Raw genomic sequence first — 20,789 nt, 5'->3', positions numbered from 1 at the left:
TGTTAATTGCTGTTTTCTCCTTGGATTTGAGAGCAGTATACTCCATATTTTAATAGTGTGATCCTTCTACCCCGTGGTTTTTCCCCCCTATCTGTTAGAGGAGTTTCCATGTAAAATTCTTGTGTCCAATTTATTTTCATGTTAATTGTCATATCAAACTTTAGTTATGATGCTTCCTCCCCCAACACTATAAACGCTAATGCAAGTTGTTGAGCGCACGCAACATCCTATTGTGATTAAATTCAGCTCGACTTTATACGTTGATGCAACGAAATTGAGTGATCACATACATACACAATCCATCTTGAGGCCCAAATTGAATGCTTATAATGGGTTTCCAAAAAAAAAAAGCCCAACACATTTCATTTTCAATAATATTTCATTTGGCGCCAAAAGCGAGCTCATTCCGCTGCCTTCAATGGCGACGTTCACACTTAAGCTAAACTTCCTGGGAAATATTCTGGTGCGATTCGTCTCTTTCATAGTTCTCGTGTTCCTCGCTCGTTTTGCTTGCATATTCACCGTCAAAGGCAAATCATGCAACTCCGGCGACTTTTGCTTCTTGCCGGAAACTCTAACTCTCAACATCGCCGGTTCAAATCCTAATTCCATCTCCGGCGACGTTGAATTACCGGATTACGGTACCGATCTACGAAACTACTACTACTCCGTCTTCCTAGATCTCATCTCCGACGGTTTCCTCTCGCTTAACTCTCAGTCTCTGTGTATTGAAACCTTTACTGGAAAAGACATAGAGGCGTTGATCGACGTCGGAGTCATAAATTCCATCGGGATTTTCCACAAATCATCTCCGCCGTTGATTCGATACGGTTACGGTCATCATCAGCCGTTCGATGATAACACTTTTCATTTCGAATTCGCCGGAAATGGAGTACTCGACAGATCGTCGAAGCCAGTTGAATTCGCTAAAGAAGTTTCTAGAACATTGAAGCCTGGGGGTATTTTCGTCATTCACACTATATCGAAAGATGATTACAGTCTCAATTCGTTGATTCAATTGTTCAATTCCTTGAAATTGATCAAGTCAATTGAAATTGACAGTTTTGCAACGTGGCAGCCACGGATACGCCAAGTAATTTTCAAAAAGGTGACACGATTCGAACCTATGATCCGTCGTACGAAAAACACATGTTTTATCCCTGAGTATAAAAGGGAATTAATTCGAAAAGCAGAGTCGTTAATCGATGAAGAGCCATTGAAACCATGGATAAAATTGAAGAGAAATGTGAATTATTTGTCTTCAATGGTTGATATTAGCTTCAAGAATAAGTACATATATGTTGATGTTGGAGCAAGGAGTTACAGTTCAAGCATTGGGAGTTGGTTTAATAGACAGTATCCGAAACAGAACAAGACGTTTGAGGTATACGCGATTGAGGCTGATAGGGAATTTCACGACGAGTATAGGAGAAAGGGTGTCAATCTTTTGCCATATGCAGCTTGGTTGAGGAACGAGACGTTGTTCTTTGAGATAGCTCGAGTACAAACTAGGAAGAACGTAGAGAAAGGTCGAGGGATGGGGAGGGTACAATCAGCACAATCATCGCTGAATTTCTTATGGGATTCGGATAAGATTGTGGGGTTTGATTTTGCTGGATGGTTGATGAGTTTGGTTGATGAAGAAAAGGATTATTTGGTTGTAAAAATGGATGTAGAAGGGAGTGAGTTTCATTTGGTACAAAAGTTGATTGAGAGTGGTGCAATTTGTTTGATTGATGAGTTGTTTCTTGAATGTCATTATAATAGATGGCAAAGGTGTTGTCCTGGTAAAAGGAGTACAAAATATGACAAGACATATAAACAATGCTTGGAATTGTATTCCTCTCTTAGAGATATTGGGATTCTAGTACATCAATTGTGGTGATTTGGTGAAATTGTAAACTAAATCTCTAAAGCCTAGTAGTATTCATTGATTCTTTGTATATATATTCATTTGTCAAAAGTGAAAGTGTCGTAGTTACCGCTCTTTTTTCTGTTTTCACACTGCTTTGCCATGCTTTTTGTAATATTTTGTCATGGCTTCTCTACTTCTTTAATTCTTTTTCTATCCGCTTTGAATTGTTTTCAAAATACTAGATTGTATGGTGGTAGTTGAGGGTAAATGTTGAAATTCAGATCATATTTAGTCATCGCGACAAAATCTTGAAATAGGAATGTACCTTCAGTTATAATTGTTCATGTGTCGTAGAGGATCGTCTTTAATCTATCACCTATTTGTAACCCTGAAAAGAAAAATAACCCTTGAATCGTCTAGTCTATACCTATTATAAAAAGTATGATGGACTGATGGAGTCACAGACCTTTTATGTAGATGAGGCTGAAAACGATGATGGTGATGGTGTTAGTTGATGGGGGCAATAGTGGCGGTTGGCAATGCTAACATCGCCTATGATAATTAGTAGTGATAGTGGTGGTGGTCAGCGTTCGGACAGGGTAAGAGTTGGCGTTAGTGTTTAGCAACGATAATGATGGTGGCGGTTGGCCATACTAGCCTCAAGTCCTCAATTATGATAAATAGTAGTGATAGTGATTGTGGTTTTCGTGGGTAATATTGATTGTGTGGATAAATGGTAGTGAAAAGTCATTTTTCGAAAAAAATAAAAAAGGTTAAATCTATTCAGATTCATTAAGTGGTTAAATCGTTTTCGCCTTTTTTTTAAACTCCATTCCTCATGCTGGTCCATTCCTCTGAGACAGGTTCACTAATTCTCTCTCCATTTTTTCCTGCATTTCTCTTTGTATTTTCAACAAAATGAAACCATAAATTTCTTCATAGATAAAGAAATTAAATCACAATATACATACGCATTATGTAAAACAAGCACCAGTAAATGACTTCCCCATAGAGAACATTATACCAACACACAAGAAGTTCAATTTTCTTATTTGCTTATATGCCAACATGTACATCTGCATTTAGACATACAACTTATACAAGTACTTAACACAATGCTAAATATGTAGTTATGTGAAGTAAATTGATCAATTTTTTTTACTAACTTGTGTTGATCAGGGTGGTGTGATACTCGGTCCATCGGTCATTGGGAATAATGGAGAACTTTCATCAAAAGTTTTTCCTACTAAAGGCAGATCAGTACTGGATACAGTATCGGTTTTCGGTTTCATGCTTTTCATTTTTCAGATTGGAGTTAAGATAGATCTCAGTATAGTTTTAAAATCTAGTAGAAAAGCTTTAGCTGTAGGAATTTTGGGCTTCTTTGTTCCTTTTGGACTAGCCAGTTTCACGGCGTTTCTTCTTGAAAAGTTTCTATCTTTGGATCAAGAACTCATAACTCTGCTTTCAAGGATAGTAATTCTTCAATCTATGAGAGCTTACCTTGGCATTGCTTGTTTTCTTGATGAGCTAAAGATTCTTAACTCAGAGATGGGACGATTAGCTTCTTCATCTTCGATTATATGTGATATTTGTCACTGGACTATTTTAAGTCTGAAGTATGCTTTAGAGTTGGCTAAGGCAAAATCAGTGAGAGTAACTCTGGGGTCAATGGTTTCTGTTGGTCTTTATATCCTTGTTATCGCATTTGGAATCTGTCCAGCAATTTTGTGGGCAATCAGACAAACTTCAGAAGGGAAGCCTATGAAAAATGTTTATGTTTATATTGTCCTTGTTCTACTATTATGGTGTAGTTTCACTGGTGAAGTGATTGGCCTTAGTTCTATTGTTGCCTGTTTTCTTTTCGGATGGATGATACCAGATGGACCGCCATTAGGTGCTGCAATAGTTGAAAGACTCGATTGCTTTGTGTCTGTGTTGCTTGTGCCTCTGTTTTTCACTATTTGTGGATTGCAAATGAACATTTTCTCGATAGTGAGGTTGAAAAATTTAGGAGTGCTTCAGTTGGTTGTGTTAGTTGCTTTTATTGGAAAGATCATGGGAACAATATTGCCCCTTCTTTTCTGGAGAGTACCACTACGCGACGCCTTCTCTCTTGCTTTGATCATGAACTCCAAAGGCATTATGGAACTTGCTTTCTTGAATGACTTCAAAAAGAACAAAGTTAGCCCCTTTACTCGTTTTTGAGATAGTAATGTAATCTATATTGCTTGGATTCTCCATGTCGGATCCTTCAATAATGCACTACTTTTGGAGTATCTGACACACATCTGGCAATATTTTTAAAGAGTCCGAGTAACATAGGATGGAATTCATACTATCAAAGAAGAGAATATGTGAAAAAATTGGCTTTCTCATTAATGTATTTATGATGCAGGACATGTCTGAAGAAAATTATACAATCATGTTAATCTCAGTGGTTGTTATAACAGGAGTTGTATCACCTCATATGATCCTTCAAGTAGGTACATTGCCTACAAGAGGAGGACAATAATGCATAGCAGAGAAAACGATGAATTTCATATACTTTCTTGTATACACAGCCAAGAAAATGTTCGTGGAGTCATCAACTTACTTCAAGTCTCGAATCCTACAAAAGAGATTTGCATTAGTTTATTAGTCCTCCATCTTACTAAGCTAACGGGTCATGCCTCCTCAGTGCTCATATCACATCAAAAGCTTGACAAACCATCGATGAATCCAACACAATCGGAACGAATGTCTGGACATCCTAGTGTAAAAATGACACTCATACATTTCACGAGATCAGGTAATGCATCCGAAAATATTGTTGGTGGCTCGGAGAGAAGTAAGGTTCTTGATTCACAAATATTGAGTGAATTCAATCTTCGGAACACGTTTCTTTTCAAGAAGCAGAGGTGAAAAGAGGCGTGGACGTGTTAAAAGTTATTAAATCGTTGGGACGTTTTTATGATCTTGTTATGGTTGGTAGACTCGACAATTTTGTTATAATTGGCAAAGAGGAACAATGAGGATAGTGAATTAGGTGTTGTAGGAGGAGTTCTTGCAGCCTCAGAATTTGAAAGTGAGACTTCAGTTTTGGTAGTGCAGCAACAAACAAGACTATGGGGACTTCATGATCCTGAAGAGTCTACACATTTCAGAAGGATCAACTTATAGATGTATAGATCTATGTTGCTCGGAATCTTTCAAAAATATCGACGAGTGAATGTTAGATCCTGAAATGTCTGAGAAGGATCGACTTTTAGTTAGTTGTAATATAGACCTATGTTGCTCGGACTCTTTAGAAATGTCGACGCTGCATATCAGACCCTCCAAAAGTAGTGCGTGTTATGAAGATCTGACACGACTGTTGTAATAGTTTTAGAGAGTCAGAGCAAACATATATTGGTACAGACTATTCCAATATATGAGTAGTTTTAATACACCTTTTGTCCCAATTTGTACCACAATTTTCCCTTTGGGGATGTCCAAAATGCTTTATTTCTACTAATATTATTACTTGTTTTTATTTAGTAGATCTTTAAAACATATATACAAAATTCGAGCTAAAGTTTATGGTTCGGATGTATCCATAAATTCATTTAAAAAAATTGCTTGGATGACTAGTTTTTGGACTGCTTGGTAATATTTAGCCACCATTTAAAATGTAATTAAGAAATAACCAATTCTTAAGTCACTTAAATTTGTATAAAGTTGAACAAATAGACACACAAGTCCAATGTGACATAATACACGTAGAATACAAATTGCTACGTGGGGCACCAAGTAGGACGTATGTGTCTACTTATTCAACTCTATACATATTGCGTACTTATGCAAACTCAAACTTGGAAGACATAGATGCCAATTAAGTGAGGTCAAGTTAAAAGGAACATCTATGTATTATGCCTCATTTTTTTTATGCCAAAAGTTTACTTTTCAACGAGTAATTGTACCTTCTGAGAAATTAACACATACTTGTTTCGTTGCAACTATGTGATACTTTTAGCATATTCAGAGTAAATTTGACTAATTTCAGAAGCTAAATTAAAATTTAGATATTCAAAAACTAATTGAAAAGCACTATAAATAGCAATTCTTCTCATTTAATACAATGAAAAAAAAATACATTTTAAAGTATTGTTCAAAGTTCACATTATTTAAATCTCGAAAAATAAAAAATATCACATAAAATAGAACATATGAAGTGCATAGATTCAATGACTTTGATGAAACAAAACTAATTCTCTAGTGTGGCATTCTTATATATTATTTTCTCCACCCCACCCTCAATCGAATTAAGAGTGTTCCACCTATTCTCCTACTTGACTCAAACTGTCACACACTCACACTATAGATTGATGATGAAAATATTCAACCATTAAAACAAATCTCACTTATTTAACATTCTTATATTTATTTTTAATTCTACTTACTAAAATTTTTGAATTCGCCACTCCAACGAATCTCCTATCAAAGATATGATACAAGTGTCAAGATTGACAAAATGCATAGAATACTACTAGTTTCTTCAATCTAGAGATGGACATCCTCCCATATATATTAAGTGAGTCAATCCAAGTTCTTAGTTTCCTTGGGAATTGTGAGATGAGTTGTGAATTGTGGCTGAAGGCCATGAACTTAGGTTTATCAAATCTTTATGATCCCAACTTATATATTCTTCTTTTGTTTATTAATAATCTCATTGCCAAAGTTGTTGGAATCAATAAATATATATAACTATACTTCTTAAAGAATACTTACTTGTTAGCTTTTTTTAAAGGATAATTACAATCCAATATCTTTAGATGATCTCGCTTATGAAATAACGAGCAAACCTATAAATTCTATATGTTCTAATGTTCTAGCACCCAAAAAGAATGGGAAAATTAGCACTTTAATCCCTCAAATATTGACAAATTAATAATTTTGGTCCTTGTATCTTTTGAGGTAAGCATATGTCATTTTTAATTAATTGATATGTGCATTTTAGATTTCTTTCTATCTATGTATCTTCACAAATTTAACGAATTATTAAGTGTTAAATTATTTAATTATCAATGTGTGATGTTAAATTTATACTATTACTTCATATTTGAGAAAAAATATAATTATAAAAATAGTCTAATAAATATCACATATTTCCTAAATGGGACCAAAAGCATATATTTTAGTTAATCAAAGATTAAATATATGTAATTAGATATTATAAGAATCAAAATCAAAATTTATCAGTGGCTAAGGACCAAAAGTGTAATTATCTAAAAAAACAACAAACACAATAATATGTTCGTGCGCACATATAGATATAAAATTTGATGCCTATTTGTTAGCTCTCTCTATTAGAAATATTTGCAATCGAGAAAATATTTTTCGCGAACAAATAAATCAATTTTTTAAGTGATACATTAGGTTTATGGACATCCCAATTATAAACAACGCCAATATATTTTTTGTCTCTATTTATATGATACAATTGAACTTTTAATTTCAGAACATTTATCGTGAATTCAAATATATAAGCTTTAATTTGTTTGAAATAAAATTTATATATATAAAAACTGCATAAAAAATATTATAAATTATAATAAATAATTAACAATTTAAAGTATTTTAAAAATATATAATTAAAAAAATTAATTAATTTTCGAAATTTCAATTGTGTCGCTGAGTAGTTATGGAGGAATTGTAGGTGGGGAGAAGAGATGAATCATGTGAGATCTGAGACATATTATTTTGTTAATTGGTATTTTGCCAGCTATTTTTTTCATTCTCTAATTATAATTATATTATTTATAATAATAGTAATATTATAATTATTATTTGGTTGTAACATGGACCTAATTTTGGAAGTATACATACATGCATGTATTAGTGTACGGCTCAATTATTTTTCAAGATTGAAAATGTGAGTAGCACCGTTTTTGTCCCCTTTCTTCAATTATTTTGTATTTTTATGCACTCAATATATACTTTATAATTGAAAAAAATAAAAAATAAATAATAGATAGAGCTATAAAGTTTGAAGTATCATCAATTGAGGGTTCATCTCAATTTTCTTTAATAAAAAGTTACATTATTTATAGATAATTAAAATTAATTATCTGTTATGTATATATTATAATAGATATTAAAAAAAAATTAATTTTTTGTATATTTATTTTTTCATAATTTAAATATTTTTAATGAAAATTCTGACGTTCTAATTAATAATAAATAGCACCTTTTCTTACAAAAACTTTTTAAGCAATCCCACACGAGCCATAAAAGCAAGTAATCACTTTGAGTAACATTACACGTGGTTATTAATGACAATATGACAATTAATTTACATTAGAAGTAAGTTCTACTTATTGATAATTGTAATGTTTTAGGATAACTATGTATTTTAAATAACTATATAATATAATAGTAGTCAAATTTAAAGTTTTAAAACATTGTTAATAAAGTTAATTTAGTAAAACACACCCTTAATAAAAATTTCTTAAAAGTTAATGTTAAGTCAATATAAATTAAATAAAATAAAACAAAAAAAGTAGGTTACTAGATAGAGTTATCAAAAATTAACTTTTAAATATCTTGATTGTTTAAATATTTTACACACCATCAAGACAAAGGATTTAGTCTTATATATACTAAGAATTTAAGTTCTAAATACTAAAAATATATTAAATATTTATATAATCGGATCACTTATAAAATCGTTTAACATATAGCCATTTATAACCATAGAACTCTTAAGCAAAAAAGGAACCCCGCGTAAGCCATCACAGCTAGTTATCACTTTGACCAACATTACACATGGTTAGTAATGACATTATGATTGCTAAAAATTAAATTAATTAACTTGTTCTCTTCTACTCTCTTAGTTTTCAAATACATGTCATGTTACGCTTTTTGATGCTTAATTTAATTAATTTTTAGAGTTAAATAAATATTTAAATATTTAAAAGCTATACGAAAAATATTATAAGTGTAATTTTTCTCATATCAATATGATAAAAAAGAAATATATCTTATCATTTGACTCTTAAAAAAATTGTGATAACTAATTGCTTTATATTAAAGGTAAGAAGGTAAATTATTTACTAAGCTAACTATCAAAACAATCATTGAGATTAACCTATTTTATTAATTAAATGACAACTACATCACTAAATTATTAATTAAGTTAATTTTAATATAAAGTATAGAGAGACATTGAACAATTCCATGGTTTTAATTTCCCCCTTTGGCCTACATAGGTGCCCGTGACACGACTCCATAACTAATTATTTCCAGATCATCCTAATCTTATAATAATATAATCCCATAGCTAATTATGATTTAATTTAATATTTGACAATAATATTAATTAAGTATTTCAAACCATGTTACTAGTTTAATTTCTTCATATCATGAAGGGAAATGTAAAGGAAAATAATGAGTTTTGGCAGAAACCCAACGTTTCAATACGCATATATATCGAAATTATACCTTGAGTTAAAGAAGAAATAACATATCAAACATATATATAGGAAACTCTTATATAACATTAAAAAGTTCATATTGTGAAGCCCCAAAAATTTACAAGAAAGAGGAAAAAAACAAAAAACAGTACTTTTATCCCTCTTCTATTTTGAAGAGAGTTTAAAAGTACAATCTCCTCATCTTTGAGTACAACTTCCAAAAGCACTCTCCAATCTCTCTCTCATAAATTTCATTGGGGTTATAACATCCCTTTTCAATCCAAATCTGCTACTATTACATGCAGATGGAAAATAAATAAACAAAAAAAATATATCTACAAATAAAAAGAGGGGGAAAAAAAGTAAAGGAAACTACCCTTTCATAAGGGTAAATAAAAAGAAAATGACTTTAGTCGTATCAAAAATAAACTTAGTCCTCAGATATGCTGGTGAGATGAGGTCTCCATACGACAACCTTACCGCTCTTACTCCTCCGATGAGACGATAACTTCTTCAATTTTGGCTCATTCATATCGCGGTGATCGCGATCATCGTGGATGCTGACGTGGCATTTGCTTATTTTTGTAGTAGTGGTACTAGTAGTAGTAATTTTTGGTGATTTCTTGATTGTGGACGTTATTGTGCCGGATTTTTTCTTATCCGGCACAGAAGACGCCGGAATCAAGAAGTATATGCTACCCCTTTTGAGCTCGGATTCCGGCGATAAGATCAGAATCCGGCGAGCCATTGTACCTTGAGAGCATGGTTTACTCAAGACATGATTAGGGTAATTTTTGAGAACTTCATAGGCTATGATTGGACTTGTAATTTCTTCAACATGACCATTTAAATGTACAATACGAATTAAATCAAGTGCACCACAAGGAAGAACACAAGCCAAACAACACCTTAGACTATTTCCCATATTTGATGAAATTAATCAAAAATCAAAGTTTTTTTTGTAGAGAAGAAAAATTAAATAAATTTGTGTGAAAGTGCTTTTTTTTTTGAATGTGATAACATTGGGTTTGATTGGTTTGGAAAGGACCATGTTATATAGCAACAAACCATACCCATGTGTGGACAAACAATAATGTGTTTATTTTATGAAGCTTTTTAGTTAGTAAAATGTCCAAAGTACCCCCATAGGAGTAATTTAACTTATATTCACTAACTATAGTTTAAGAAACTTTTTAAATTTCTTGCGCTTTCATTGAGGCGAAGTCAGAATTTTAAATTTATGTGTTAATGATGATTTCAAATGTCAAATATCCAAGTTTTAAATCTAATATATGTACGTATTTAGTGAAATTTTAACAAAGATATATAATTTAAGTAAAAGTTTGTTGGATTCGATCAAACACCTATATGGGCTTCTATCTTTGCCCCTACACTTTCATCACATTTTAACCTGTGTAGCACGTAATTTGAAAAAAAAATATTCCAGCTTTATGAATCCAGGCTACTTTTATAGACGGTTATCTATAGTTCTCTTTTAGGTCAGTGATGGATATAAATAGATATACATGCATAAAACAACAAAATTTCAATAAATATTAGATTTTGAACTCATTATGAGATTAGTGCTAAGAATGAATCCATCAATCACCTCCATTTTATTAAAAAATATTTTACACCATCAAAATATAGAAACTAAATTCATTTCTTCATTTGAAGATGTCTTTAGTGTGAAATAATCTATCAATTGTTCCATTGTTTCTAAGTATTATTTGACCTAGGATGCCTTCCTTAAGTGTAATAATTTTGAGAATAAAATGCAATAATTGTGGATTTCTTGTACCATTTCGTGCAGTGTAAAAAAACAAAGGAGAGTTCAAGCAACTCCAAGATCTTTTATGCTATCAATTTGATTTTTACTTATTATAACATATAATTTAATATTTTTTAAGGTTTCAATCAATATTAATTGTAAAAGGTTATAAATCCGAAAGAGTGACCGAATTGGTTGAGCAGGTGATCTCCCAAAATGAAGGTCTCAAATTCGAAATCTCATACATGCTTTTTCGATCGAGCTTGTCGCACTCGCTAATGCATTTTACCTCTTCTGTGTGATTTACAAACTATTATACTGGAGTAAAGTTTACCTTGTATGCACCTAAAAGATAGCTATAGCGAGTTTCCTCGTCAATAAAAAAAAATTGACAAAGTTTATAAGTTATATGTTATTGCCTTTTAAGTAACCTAACTAATTTATAAATAATTTAAAGGTCCATATAACTTGAACTCTATTTAAATTAGCACCTACCATACCTAATAAACATATCAAAGCGTGTATGTTTATTGACCTACCAAATATGCATGGATTAATTTGCCAAGTACAAGAAAAGTATAACTTTGGCTGGAATTTTTATCATAAGTTACAAGCTTTTTCATTGCTTAATATTTTTCTTGTTTTTTCAACATCAATATTGATGTTTAAAAAAATAACATTAAATTGTGTTCTCTCTCAAAACTTGATTAGGAAATTACTTTACCATTCACTTAAAAAAATTAATTATGAACTTTGTCACTAATCTATCGTTAAAATCACTCAAAGCTAACCTACCATTTTGATAATCTATCGATAATTCATTGTTAATTAAAATTAGTGACGAATTTTATTATTTAGCTACATAATGTGTCCGTCGCTGATTACTGCATTTTTATAGTGATTAATTCTTATAAAACACATAATATGAGAGGGTGTTTATCTAAAATCCGAAAAAAGTTAATAAAGCAATTACAAACTTCTAAATGAAGACGCCTCCAAAGGTTAACTTACGGGTTCACATTAACACAATAATTTTTTACTCATATCTTATTTATATTTAATTGTGAAATCACTAATCCATAAACTTTAAATATTGAATCTATATCCGTCTTCATATGGATATTTATGGAATTCACGAGGAAAAAAGATTAGTTTAATAAGTTAAATTAATCCAAGAGTTAATGACATTCAATGGATCCCAACTGCAAGTCACCGTGAATATAGGCATTACAACTCTGCAACGATTCTCTGACCTCTATTTGTTTTCTTTTACAAAATTAAAATTAAAATTAAAATTACAATAATATGTAGTTTATATTTTGTCCGTTTCATTTTATTTGATCTTTGTTGATTTGAAATTTTATTTATTAGGTGTTTATTTTACTAAATTATTTTTATTAATTATGCTTTTAAAATTGAGAAAATTACGTGAATAAGTAAATACATACTAGTTAATTAGTTAATATAGTTGTAGTTTAGCTAATTTATAATTCACCACTAATATTTAGCTTTAATTACGGTTCGAGTTTGTATAATTTACACGTTTGTATAGTTCGAAATTTGTATAATATAATTTGTATAACTTTTATATAATGTAATTTTATATAATATAATTTGTATAACTGTTTAAAATTAAGATGTTTGTGTTTGTATAAATTCGTTATTTTGAGTTTATACAAAAATAGCTCAATTATACAAACGTACCCGCGAAGTATACAAACTCCGCAAATTATACAAACCCACGAATTATACAAACGAGAAAGCTTAAACTATAGTTACGGTCCGTAAATATGCAAATTATAGTTAAGGAGCCTAATTAAGTCTATTATAGTGGCTATTTGCGAAATTTTCCCCTAAAAATTTAAGTTGGGCTACAATATCTTTTGATTTGGTAAAATGGACAAGTACTCCCTCTAGATAATTCATTTTACTTGGCCTCCCTACCAAAAAAAATAAAATAGACCGATATTTCATTTTACTTATTCATTTAACAAATCAAGAGAGTTTTCTTATTATTATTTTTCACATATCACTTTTGTTATTAAATAACTATGTAAAAGTAGTAGTCAAATTTAAAATTTCAAAGCATCATTATATTAATGAAGTTAGCTTAGTAAAATACACTTCTAATTAATGATTTTTTAAGGGTGTACAAGTCAATAGGCGTCAAGTATTACGAAATAAATGAAGTATGATAGATTTTTTTAAAAAAATTTAAAGGCCAAGTAAAATAAAACGATGAGAGTACAACAACAACAACAACCCATTAAAAACCCACAACGTGGGGTCTGGAAAGGGTAAAGTGTACGCAGACCTTACTCCTACGAAGGTAGGACGGTTGTTTTCGAAAGACATCGGCTCAATAAAAGCATAAAAAGAGGTTAGATAAGGCTAAGAAGTTCAAAACAATTTGGGAAAGCAAATAACGAGAGCGACACAGATAAAATAGAGTAATCAAAGTACAGAAAGTAATAGATAATAACATAAATCAGGGCACAAGAAATTATAATGCGTTAATGCGCCTACTAATAAGGGAGAATAACGAGAATATGTACTAGCCTTCTACCCTAATGTGGGTCCTCCACACCCTCCTATCTAAGGTCATGTCCTCGGTAAGTTGTAGCTGCGTCATGTCCTGTCTAATCACCTCTCCCCAATATTGTTTTGGCCTACCCCTACCTCTTCTGAAATCATCCATGGCCATCCTCTCACACCTCCGCACTGGGGCATCTGTGTCTCTCCTCTTCACATGCCCAAACCATCTCAATCGCATTTTTCGCAACTTTTCTTCCACTGAGGCCACTCCTACCTTGTTTCGAATAGCCTCATTTCTAATTCTGTCGCTCTTGGTATGCTCACACATCCATCTCAACATTCTAATCTCGAAAACTTTCATCTTTTGAATGTGAGAAACCTTAACTGGACAACACTCCGCCCCATATAACATAGCCGGTCTAACCACCACTTTGTAGAACTTGTCCTTAAGTTGTGGTGGCACCTTCTTGTCACATAGCACACCGAAAGCGAGCCTCCATTTCATCCACCCTGCCTGTCACGCCCCGGGAGGGTACCCTAGACGTGACCGGCACTTGAGCTACCGCGGCCCCTGCTTCTTCAGGTGGAACTCCAGGTTGAGGAGTTACTCGAAATGCTGCCAATATATCAGTATCCTTGGTTTGGTACCATAGAGGCCAACGATAGACAATAACTCCCCCCCGAACACAGCTTACAACTTTCATCGTACTGTGCTCTCCAAAGAGCAACGAAAGCCATTTCTGACCTTCAAGCGAACCACCTAACTCAATCAATCCATCATTCAGTCATATATGCTTAACGGATGGCTCAATTATAACATGCTATTTACAATATGGGGGCCAAAAGCCAAATATGTTTAACTCAACAAAATAAGTATAATAGAACTCCCCAAAATAACAGTCCAAACTCCTCACACTCTAGTCTATGAAGCCTCTATCAAAGTCTGGGAGGTGCCAATGACAAGCCCATGGCTACCAACAATCAAGATAAAGGAAACAACAACAACAAAACCATACAAGGAAGCTCAACATCCTCCAGAAGCTAGGAGGACTCACCAACTAGCCGGGAGTGTATGTAGATCTTCAACGAAGTGCCGGTTGATGATCTCTGGTACCTGTCTCTGCATCATGAAATGATGCAGGCCAAATGGCGTCTGTACATGAAATGTATGAGTATGTAAAATGTCCGGATGAAACAAACATCAAGGAAACATCAACATCAACTCAGGGTCTCAACTCATACATACATGACAACTCACTCAAGTGTCCTAAGTCTAACAAGAATAGTTTAGACGGGACTAACTCATAAGCCATTCAACTCAACTGACTCGGAGCACTATTAAGACCTAAATGGGAGTTTCTCTTTTCCGACAACCATCACCTATGAGCCAGTGATAGTACAACAATCAGACGTTGTTGCCACGTCCGTCCATACCTTGCTAGGGCATGAACGCCTCCCTAATCATGGATACCATCGATTAGTCAAGTCCTATCATTTCAGGACAAATAAATGGAAAACATCCGACTTTAACGGTTCGATCCCATGGGAAGCATCCGACTTTAATGGTTCCATCCCTACCTACGTTGGCGGCGTAGTTCCTGGGGTTCGAGTATGGACTATACTCTCGCCCGCCTCGGTGCTCGATACTCCTCCCATGACTCTATGCTCATAAGACTCCCTCCAATCATCTCAAATAAGCCCTCACGGATAGTTTCATGTGGGACATTGCCAACTCATCAACTCTATTCTCATTTCAACTCAATTAAGTCATAATGGCAAGTTCTATTTAGGACCTCGTCCACTCGTAAATTCTATTCTCCAATTAACTCAGTCAAGCCTCATTTAGGTAAGCATTTATGATATCTCCTCAAGACTCATCACAACTCTATGACTTTAGCTCAACAACGCAAGTAGAATAACACATTTAAGGAAATTGACTTAAGCAACATAATTACATGGTTAAAGAGATCAACAAAACATAATAACAAGTCATCTCCATCAACTCATACTAACATGAAGGTTTTAGGAACTTCTTAGTTCAACAACATCAACACATTTAGCATCAAATAAATAGGGGACAAAGCTCATTCAACCATAAACCATACCAAGAAACTCTATTTTCATGGACATCTAACCTCAAAGCAAGAGTAGGGCACATGGGTGGACTCAACCCATGTTTTGAATAGTCTTACATACCTTAGTGAAAAATTGAAGGAAACCTTGAAGCTCTTGGAACTCTTCTTGTTGGAAATAGAGAAGAAGAAGAAGAGAGAGAGAGAGAGAGAGAAGCTCCTAGGGCTTTTAGAGAGAGAGTGAGGCTGTAAAATGTGTTCCCAAAAGACCAAGGGTAATACATATATAATTTAGGTAAGTTCCCAAATTGTCCCTCCTCAAAAGTTCTGAAAATAGGCCAAAAATGCTCCTGGCGCGATAGTGGCGCGTCGCGCCATTGCAGCGCCAGGCTGATTTTGCCTAGAAACCTGCATACCTCATAGTGGCGCGCTGCGCCAGAGACCAAACTACTGAGGCATGTTTCTGGCGCGATAGTGGCGCGTCGCGCCCTTACAGCGCCAAGGCCATTGTTCCTGGGTCCTGGAAATTTGGCTTGAAAAACCCTGCACACCTTTTAGTGGCGCGCCGTGCCAGGGACCAAACTACTGAGGCATGTTCCTGGCGCGATAGTAGCGCGTTGCACCACTGCGGCGCCAAGCCAAGATTTCCAGTAGTTGGACCCCAGGCCTGAAAATCTCTGTTGTGCTAGTTCATCTTAGGATCGACATATCTTTTGATTCCGAACTCCAAAAGTTACATTCTTGGTGGCGTTGGAAAGAAGACTCGACGACCTTTAATTTGATAGGTTGTAGGCCACCCAGATTGTCGTCTTTCAAAATATAGGGTCGTTAGAAGTCGATCCCCTTATACGAACTCATCCCAAGACTTAGCCACGACGAATCTCCTAGATTTAATTTGGTCCTAGGGCCCCTTGTGACCCCACATCGCCTCCAACATCCTTAAATTTCTCGGGGACACATCCTAGCTCATGCATATGCCCCTCAATACTCAGGTTCGACCCTACCCGTATACAAGAAGGGTCCGAATCTTAGGGAAAATTTTTGAGGGGTGTTACACTGCCCCAATACGGTGTGTGACATCATCGTCAATCTCCCTGTTGCTTTGCATGATAGACCCAAGGTACTTGAAACTACTTTTCTTTTGGATGGCCTGGTCACCAAGCCTAACTTCTGCGCCAACCTCCTGAGGTATCTCACTGAACTTGCACTCTAAGTACTTTGTCTTGGTCCTACTCAGCTTAAACTCTTTAGACTCCAAATTGTATTAATCCAAAGGATTTCTATTTTAAACTAAATCTTGATCTGTGAGTAATATATAGGTAGGAATCTTGATCCATGATGAGTCGATTTGTGCACAACTCAATTAATTAATTTGATATTAATTTATCAATGAAATTTTGGACTGACATGGTAAAATAAATACAATCTGACCACTCTTTATTTAATTAAAAATATAGAGTTTAAGCCTTGAGAATGAATAAATTTATGATAGATAGGCACGCTCTCCTCTTAAGTAGGCCTTAAGTGACGCAAATTGGAATTAACAAATAATAAATTTTGAATATCAAATAATTAAAAAGTATAATATTAATCTTCTACTTCAACAATAGTTAAATATCAAAGTAGGGGGAAAACAACAAATGTTGCTCCTCCTTTTTCTAGCATAACATCTTTTATCGTGGCTGAATTGTATGTTAATGTTGTTGGAAGACCATACAAAATCCCATGTTTTCACCTAGCTAGTTACCACTATATTTCATTGAATATTAAATTATATGTAGTATATAGTATAAAAGAAAAAAATTGTTTATCAATATAGTTTAATAGACATTTATGGTTTAATTCTTTTTTAAATTCGTACATTACGAGAATTTAATGCACCAGACTATCCTTACCCTAATATAGTTTAATACTTTAACATGTAATTAATAACATGTTATTGAGTATTATTTTAGCAATATAATTATTACTATTTATGACAAAAATTTACTTATAATTATCTCTTATAAATGATCTTATTATATAAATGTTTCTTATACCATCATGACATACAAGTTAAACTTTATTTTCATTTCTTCAATTAGTATAATTAATGTTTGTACATACATCAACAAAAGTTGTGGTTAGAGGTCGTAAGTACTCTTTCATCATTAGTCAATGGTTTTGGATTCAAACACTGCTTGGTATATTTACAAGATTGCCTAATGTGAGACTTTTCAACACAAAATCAAATTTGATTGAATCGCAATATGAATATCGGATATTAAATTTTATCGAATCACAATATGAATATCGGATATCAAATTTGATCGAATCGCAATATGAATATCGAAGACCTTCCATTAGTTTTTTAAAAAAAATAAAAATAAATAAAAAATCTCAAATGCTATGGTGACTTCTGTTTTAAACTAAAGTACATCAAGTACTACTTGGAAGTTGCACAAATGTGACAATTTGAACCATTAAAGCATAATAATTAGTCTTTCAATTAGTCTAAGAGTCATCTAATTACTTTGTTCAATAAAGTTAATCATTGGATTTGTTGTTAAACCGATAAATTCGCAAAAATAATCGGTAGGTTTTAAGGAGTTTATATGGGCATAGTGCTACGAGCCCATCTCAAATAATTTTATAAAAAATAATTTAAATTTAAACAATAATTACTCGCTCCCTCCATCTTTATTTGTTCAATATACTAAATATAGTTACCCAATTTTACTTGTCCAAATTGAAAACAAATACATAATTTATCATTTTATGTCTATTTTACTCTTGTATTAAATACTAACCATTCTCCAACGTTTAAATGACTTATAATTACTATAACTAATAGGAATAATATAATAAAATTATCCATTTATTATTGTTTCTTAAGAGTATGTCTAATTAAATATGGACACGTAAAAATGGACTTGTTAAAATTGCTTTAGGTGACTTGTTAAAATTTTAGTGTGACATCTAATAATCTCCCTGTGCACTTTTACGATAATAATTAATGTGAGTATTTTTCTATAATATTATTCATATTAATTAATTTATAGTCTTAGGTTTTGAAAAATGATTTGAAGAATAAGTAATTAATGTTGAGGATAAAACATGTAAAAAATAATTATATTTTTTTGATATCTTAAAATTAAAATGATAAGTAAAAATTTATTTTCAGAATACTGGATAAGTAAAAATAACCGGGGGTATTTGTTTTTTAAAAAATTCTTTTATAAATTTTGGAAACTTGGGGTTCTAACAAGCTATGCCTATCTAAATATGATTAACCTAAATCTATCTAGTTAATCCCCATCTAGATTTAGATTTTAGTTCGTGTGGATAATTAATTGTGCCTCTAATTAGTTTCAATCAATACTAACAAAGAACATTATTAATTAATTAGCACGTAGCTTCCTAGTACTTACGTTATAGGCACCAAACACAGCTAAAATGAGCTGATTAATTAAGATTTTATGAGTGTTTGATTCATGGGATAATTAGATGGAGTATCAATTATTTTTTTAAAAAAACTGGGTCAGGGGAGGGGATTACAACGTGGGGAATCGAACTGTCACCAACAAGTTAAAGTTCAGGTAGGTAGACCATCAACTGAGCTACTAAAATTCTCTGAATCCGTTTCAATAATTAATTTTGAGATTAAATTAAAGTTAAATTTGGTGTTATTTTATCTTACCTAAAAGGTGGGATAAATTATGTTAGTGTATATGCATTTTATTATTAAAATAAAATATTAAGTGCATATTTTAGTGGATATAAATTGACAAGAACGTGGTCAATTATTCTTGGTGTAACTTATGTAACCACTAAGTCATGTTCTACCTCATTATACCTTGTAACATATGTAACTTTCAATGCGTAATTCCCCCATTCATTTACCTACCTTACTATCTACTTTATTTCTATTCAAGACAAGGAAGAATTCTTCACCTATAAATAGTGGTATTTCTTCCTTTGTGAATTATATGTATAATAAGGTGGGATGAAATATGTTAAGTGTGAAAAAATATTGTAGTGTGTAGTAGTGAAAGAGAGAGTTGAGACAAGATAATATTCTAAAGTCTTCAACTATATTCACTATACATTTTTGTTTATTTTATTTTTAACTGTAACATATTATAATCGTGGTATATTATACCAATAAATTAGTGTCAAGATTATACTCGCAGAACTATAATTCTGGAATAACTTTATCGGTGAACCAAACGACTCTAAGTACATCATAACTTCTTCTTTTTTTTTTATAAAGGATTGTTAGTAACTAACACTAATGTGCATGAAGTTTTCCATGTAAAAGATTCTAAATTAAATAGTTAGATTGACTCTTAATGATGTATAGATTTCATATAGAATTAAATTAATGTGCTTAATTAGACATATTAAGTACTACAACATGTGATGAGGTCTGTCTTGACACTAAAACCAAGTTGGAAACTTTCTTAATATAAGCATTTTTAAGTTCATAGATTTGTACTTTTTTCGGCGTAATAGTTGCTACGTTAGAGTATAAATATCAAACTTTAAACTCAAGTTGGTCTTTTTTAGGGACAATATTCCGATAAAATTGAAATTATATAAAGAAGATTAACATAATCCTTACGTACGAAAGAATAAAAAGTACAAATTGAGAAGTGGTCCCAAACTAGTACAACTTGAGATGTGGTCCAAAGTTTAATTTTACCATACGTAATTATATTAAGGTACTCCTAATTAATTAAAATCAGAAGAAAAAATGTTTGAAAAAAAAACACCTTTGATATGTTATAAATATCAAGTTCTTTAATTAATTAATTAATTATTAGCTACAAGCCTACAACTAATCAGTTGTTAAAGGCATCTTGATCAGTGTTTGATTAACTACCTAGAGATAATCAAACCATTTCTTTGCAGACTAATTTTAGTTTCATAATAAAATTAAGGATACGGTGAGTTAATTAATCTTATAATATGTGCAGTAGTTAGAGTTTGGACCACTATATTAATTTATATGTAGTATTTTCTAGCATATAATAACACAAGTACGTACGGTAGAATTATTCTATGTTATTTCTAATATATATATATATATAGCTCCAACGCTATGAACTACTAGAAAAACAAGCTTTTTTCGTCTCGAATTA

At 32.5% G+C, this 20,789-nt stretch overlaps 3 protein-coding genes across 3 annotated transcripts; 2 read left to right on the top strand and 1 right to left on the bottom strand.

The window, feature by feature from the left end:
• Nucleotides 1–373: 373 nt before the first annotated feature.
• LOC129900733 (uncharacterized) lies at nucleotides 374–1,950 on the top strand. The gene has a single exon (XM_055975755.1). The coding sequence runs from the start codon at nucleotides 419–421 to the stop codon at nucleotides 1,883–1,885; it is 1,467 nt and encodes a 488-aa protein (XP_055831730.1). The 5' UTR covers nucleotides 374–418; the 3' UTR covers nucleotides 1,886–1,950.
• Nucleotides 1,951–2,307: 357 nt separating this feature from the next.
• On the top strand, nucleotides 2,308–4,759 carry LOC129898903 (cation/H(+) antiporter 15-like). Its single transcript, XM_055973616.1, has 4 exons — nucleotides 2,308–2,361; nucleotides 3,035–4,039; nucleotides 4,254–4,258; nucleotides 4,309–4,759. Exons 1-4 carry the CDS (start codon nucleotides 2,308–2,310, stop codon nucleotides 4,757–4,759), a joined length of 1,515 nt encoding a protein of 504 aa, XP_055829591.1.
• Nucleotides 4,760–9,369: 4,610 nt separating this feature from the next.
• LOC129900548 (uncharacterized) lies at nucleotides 9,370–10,317 on the bottom strand. Its single transcript, XM_055975544.1, has one exon. The coding sequence runs from the start codon at nucleotides 10,211–10,213 to the stop codon at nucleotides 9,719–9,721; it is 495 nt and encodes a 164-aa protein (XP_055831519.1). The 5' UTR covers nucleotides 10,214–10,317; the 3' UTR covers nucleotides 9,370–9,718.
• Nucleotides 10,318–20,789: the final 10,472 nt, after the last annotated feature.

This window comes from Solanum dulcamara, chromosome 8, assembly GCF_947179165.1.
Source record: "Solanum dulcamara chromosome 8, daSolDulc1.2, whole genome shotgun sequence".
NCBI lineage: Eukaryota > Viridiplantae > Streptophyta > Magnoliopsida > Solanales > Solanaceae > Solanum > Solanum dulcamara.
This window is presented reverse-complemented; position numbering and strand designations above follow the sequence as displayed.

Coding starts and splice junctions, on each gene's coding strand:
- LOC129900548 (XM_055975544.1), bottom strand. CDS start 10,213: ATGGGAAATAGTCTAAGGTGTTGTTTGGCTTGTGTTCTTCCTTGTGGT.
- LOC129898903 (XM_055973616.1), top strand. CDS start 2,308: ATGGAGTCACAGACCTTTTATGTAGATGAGGCTGAAAACGATGATGGT. Junction 2,362..3,034: donor AAAACGATGATGGTGATGGT/GTTAGTTGATGG, acceptor TGTGTTGATCAG/GGTGGTGTGATACTCGGTCC.
- LOC129900733 (XM_055975755.1), top strand. CDS start 419: ATGGCGACGTTCACACTTAAGCTAAACTTCCTGGGAAATATTCTGGTG.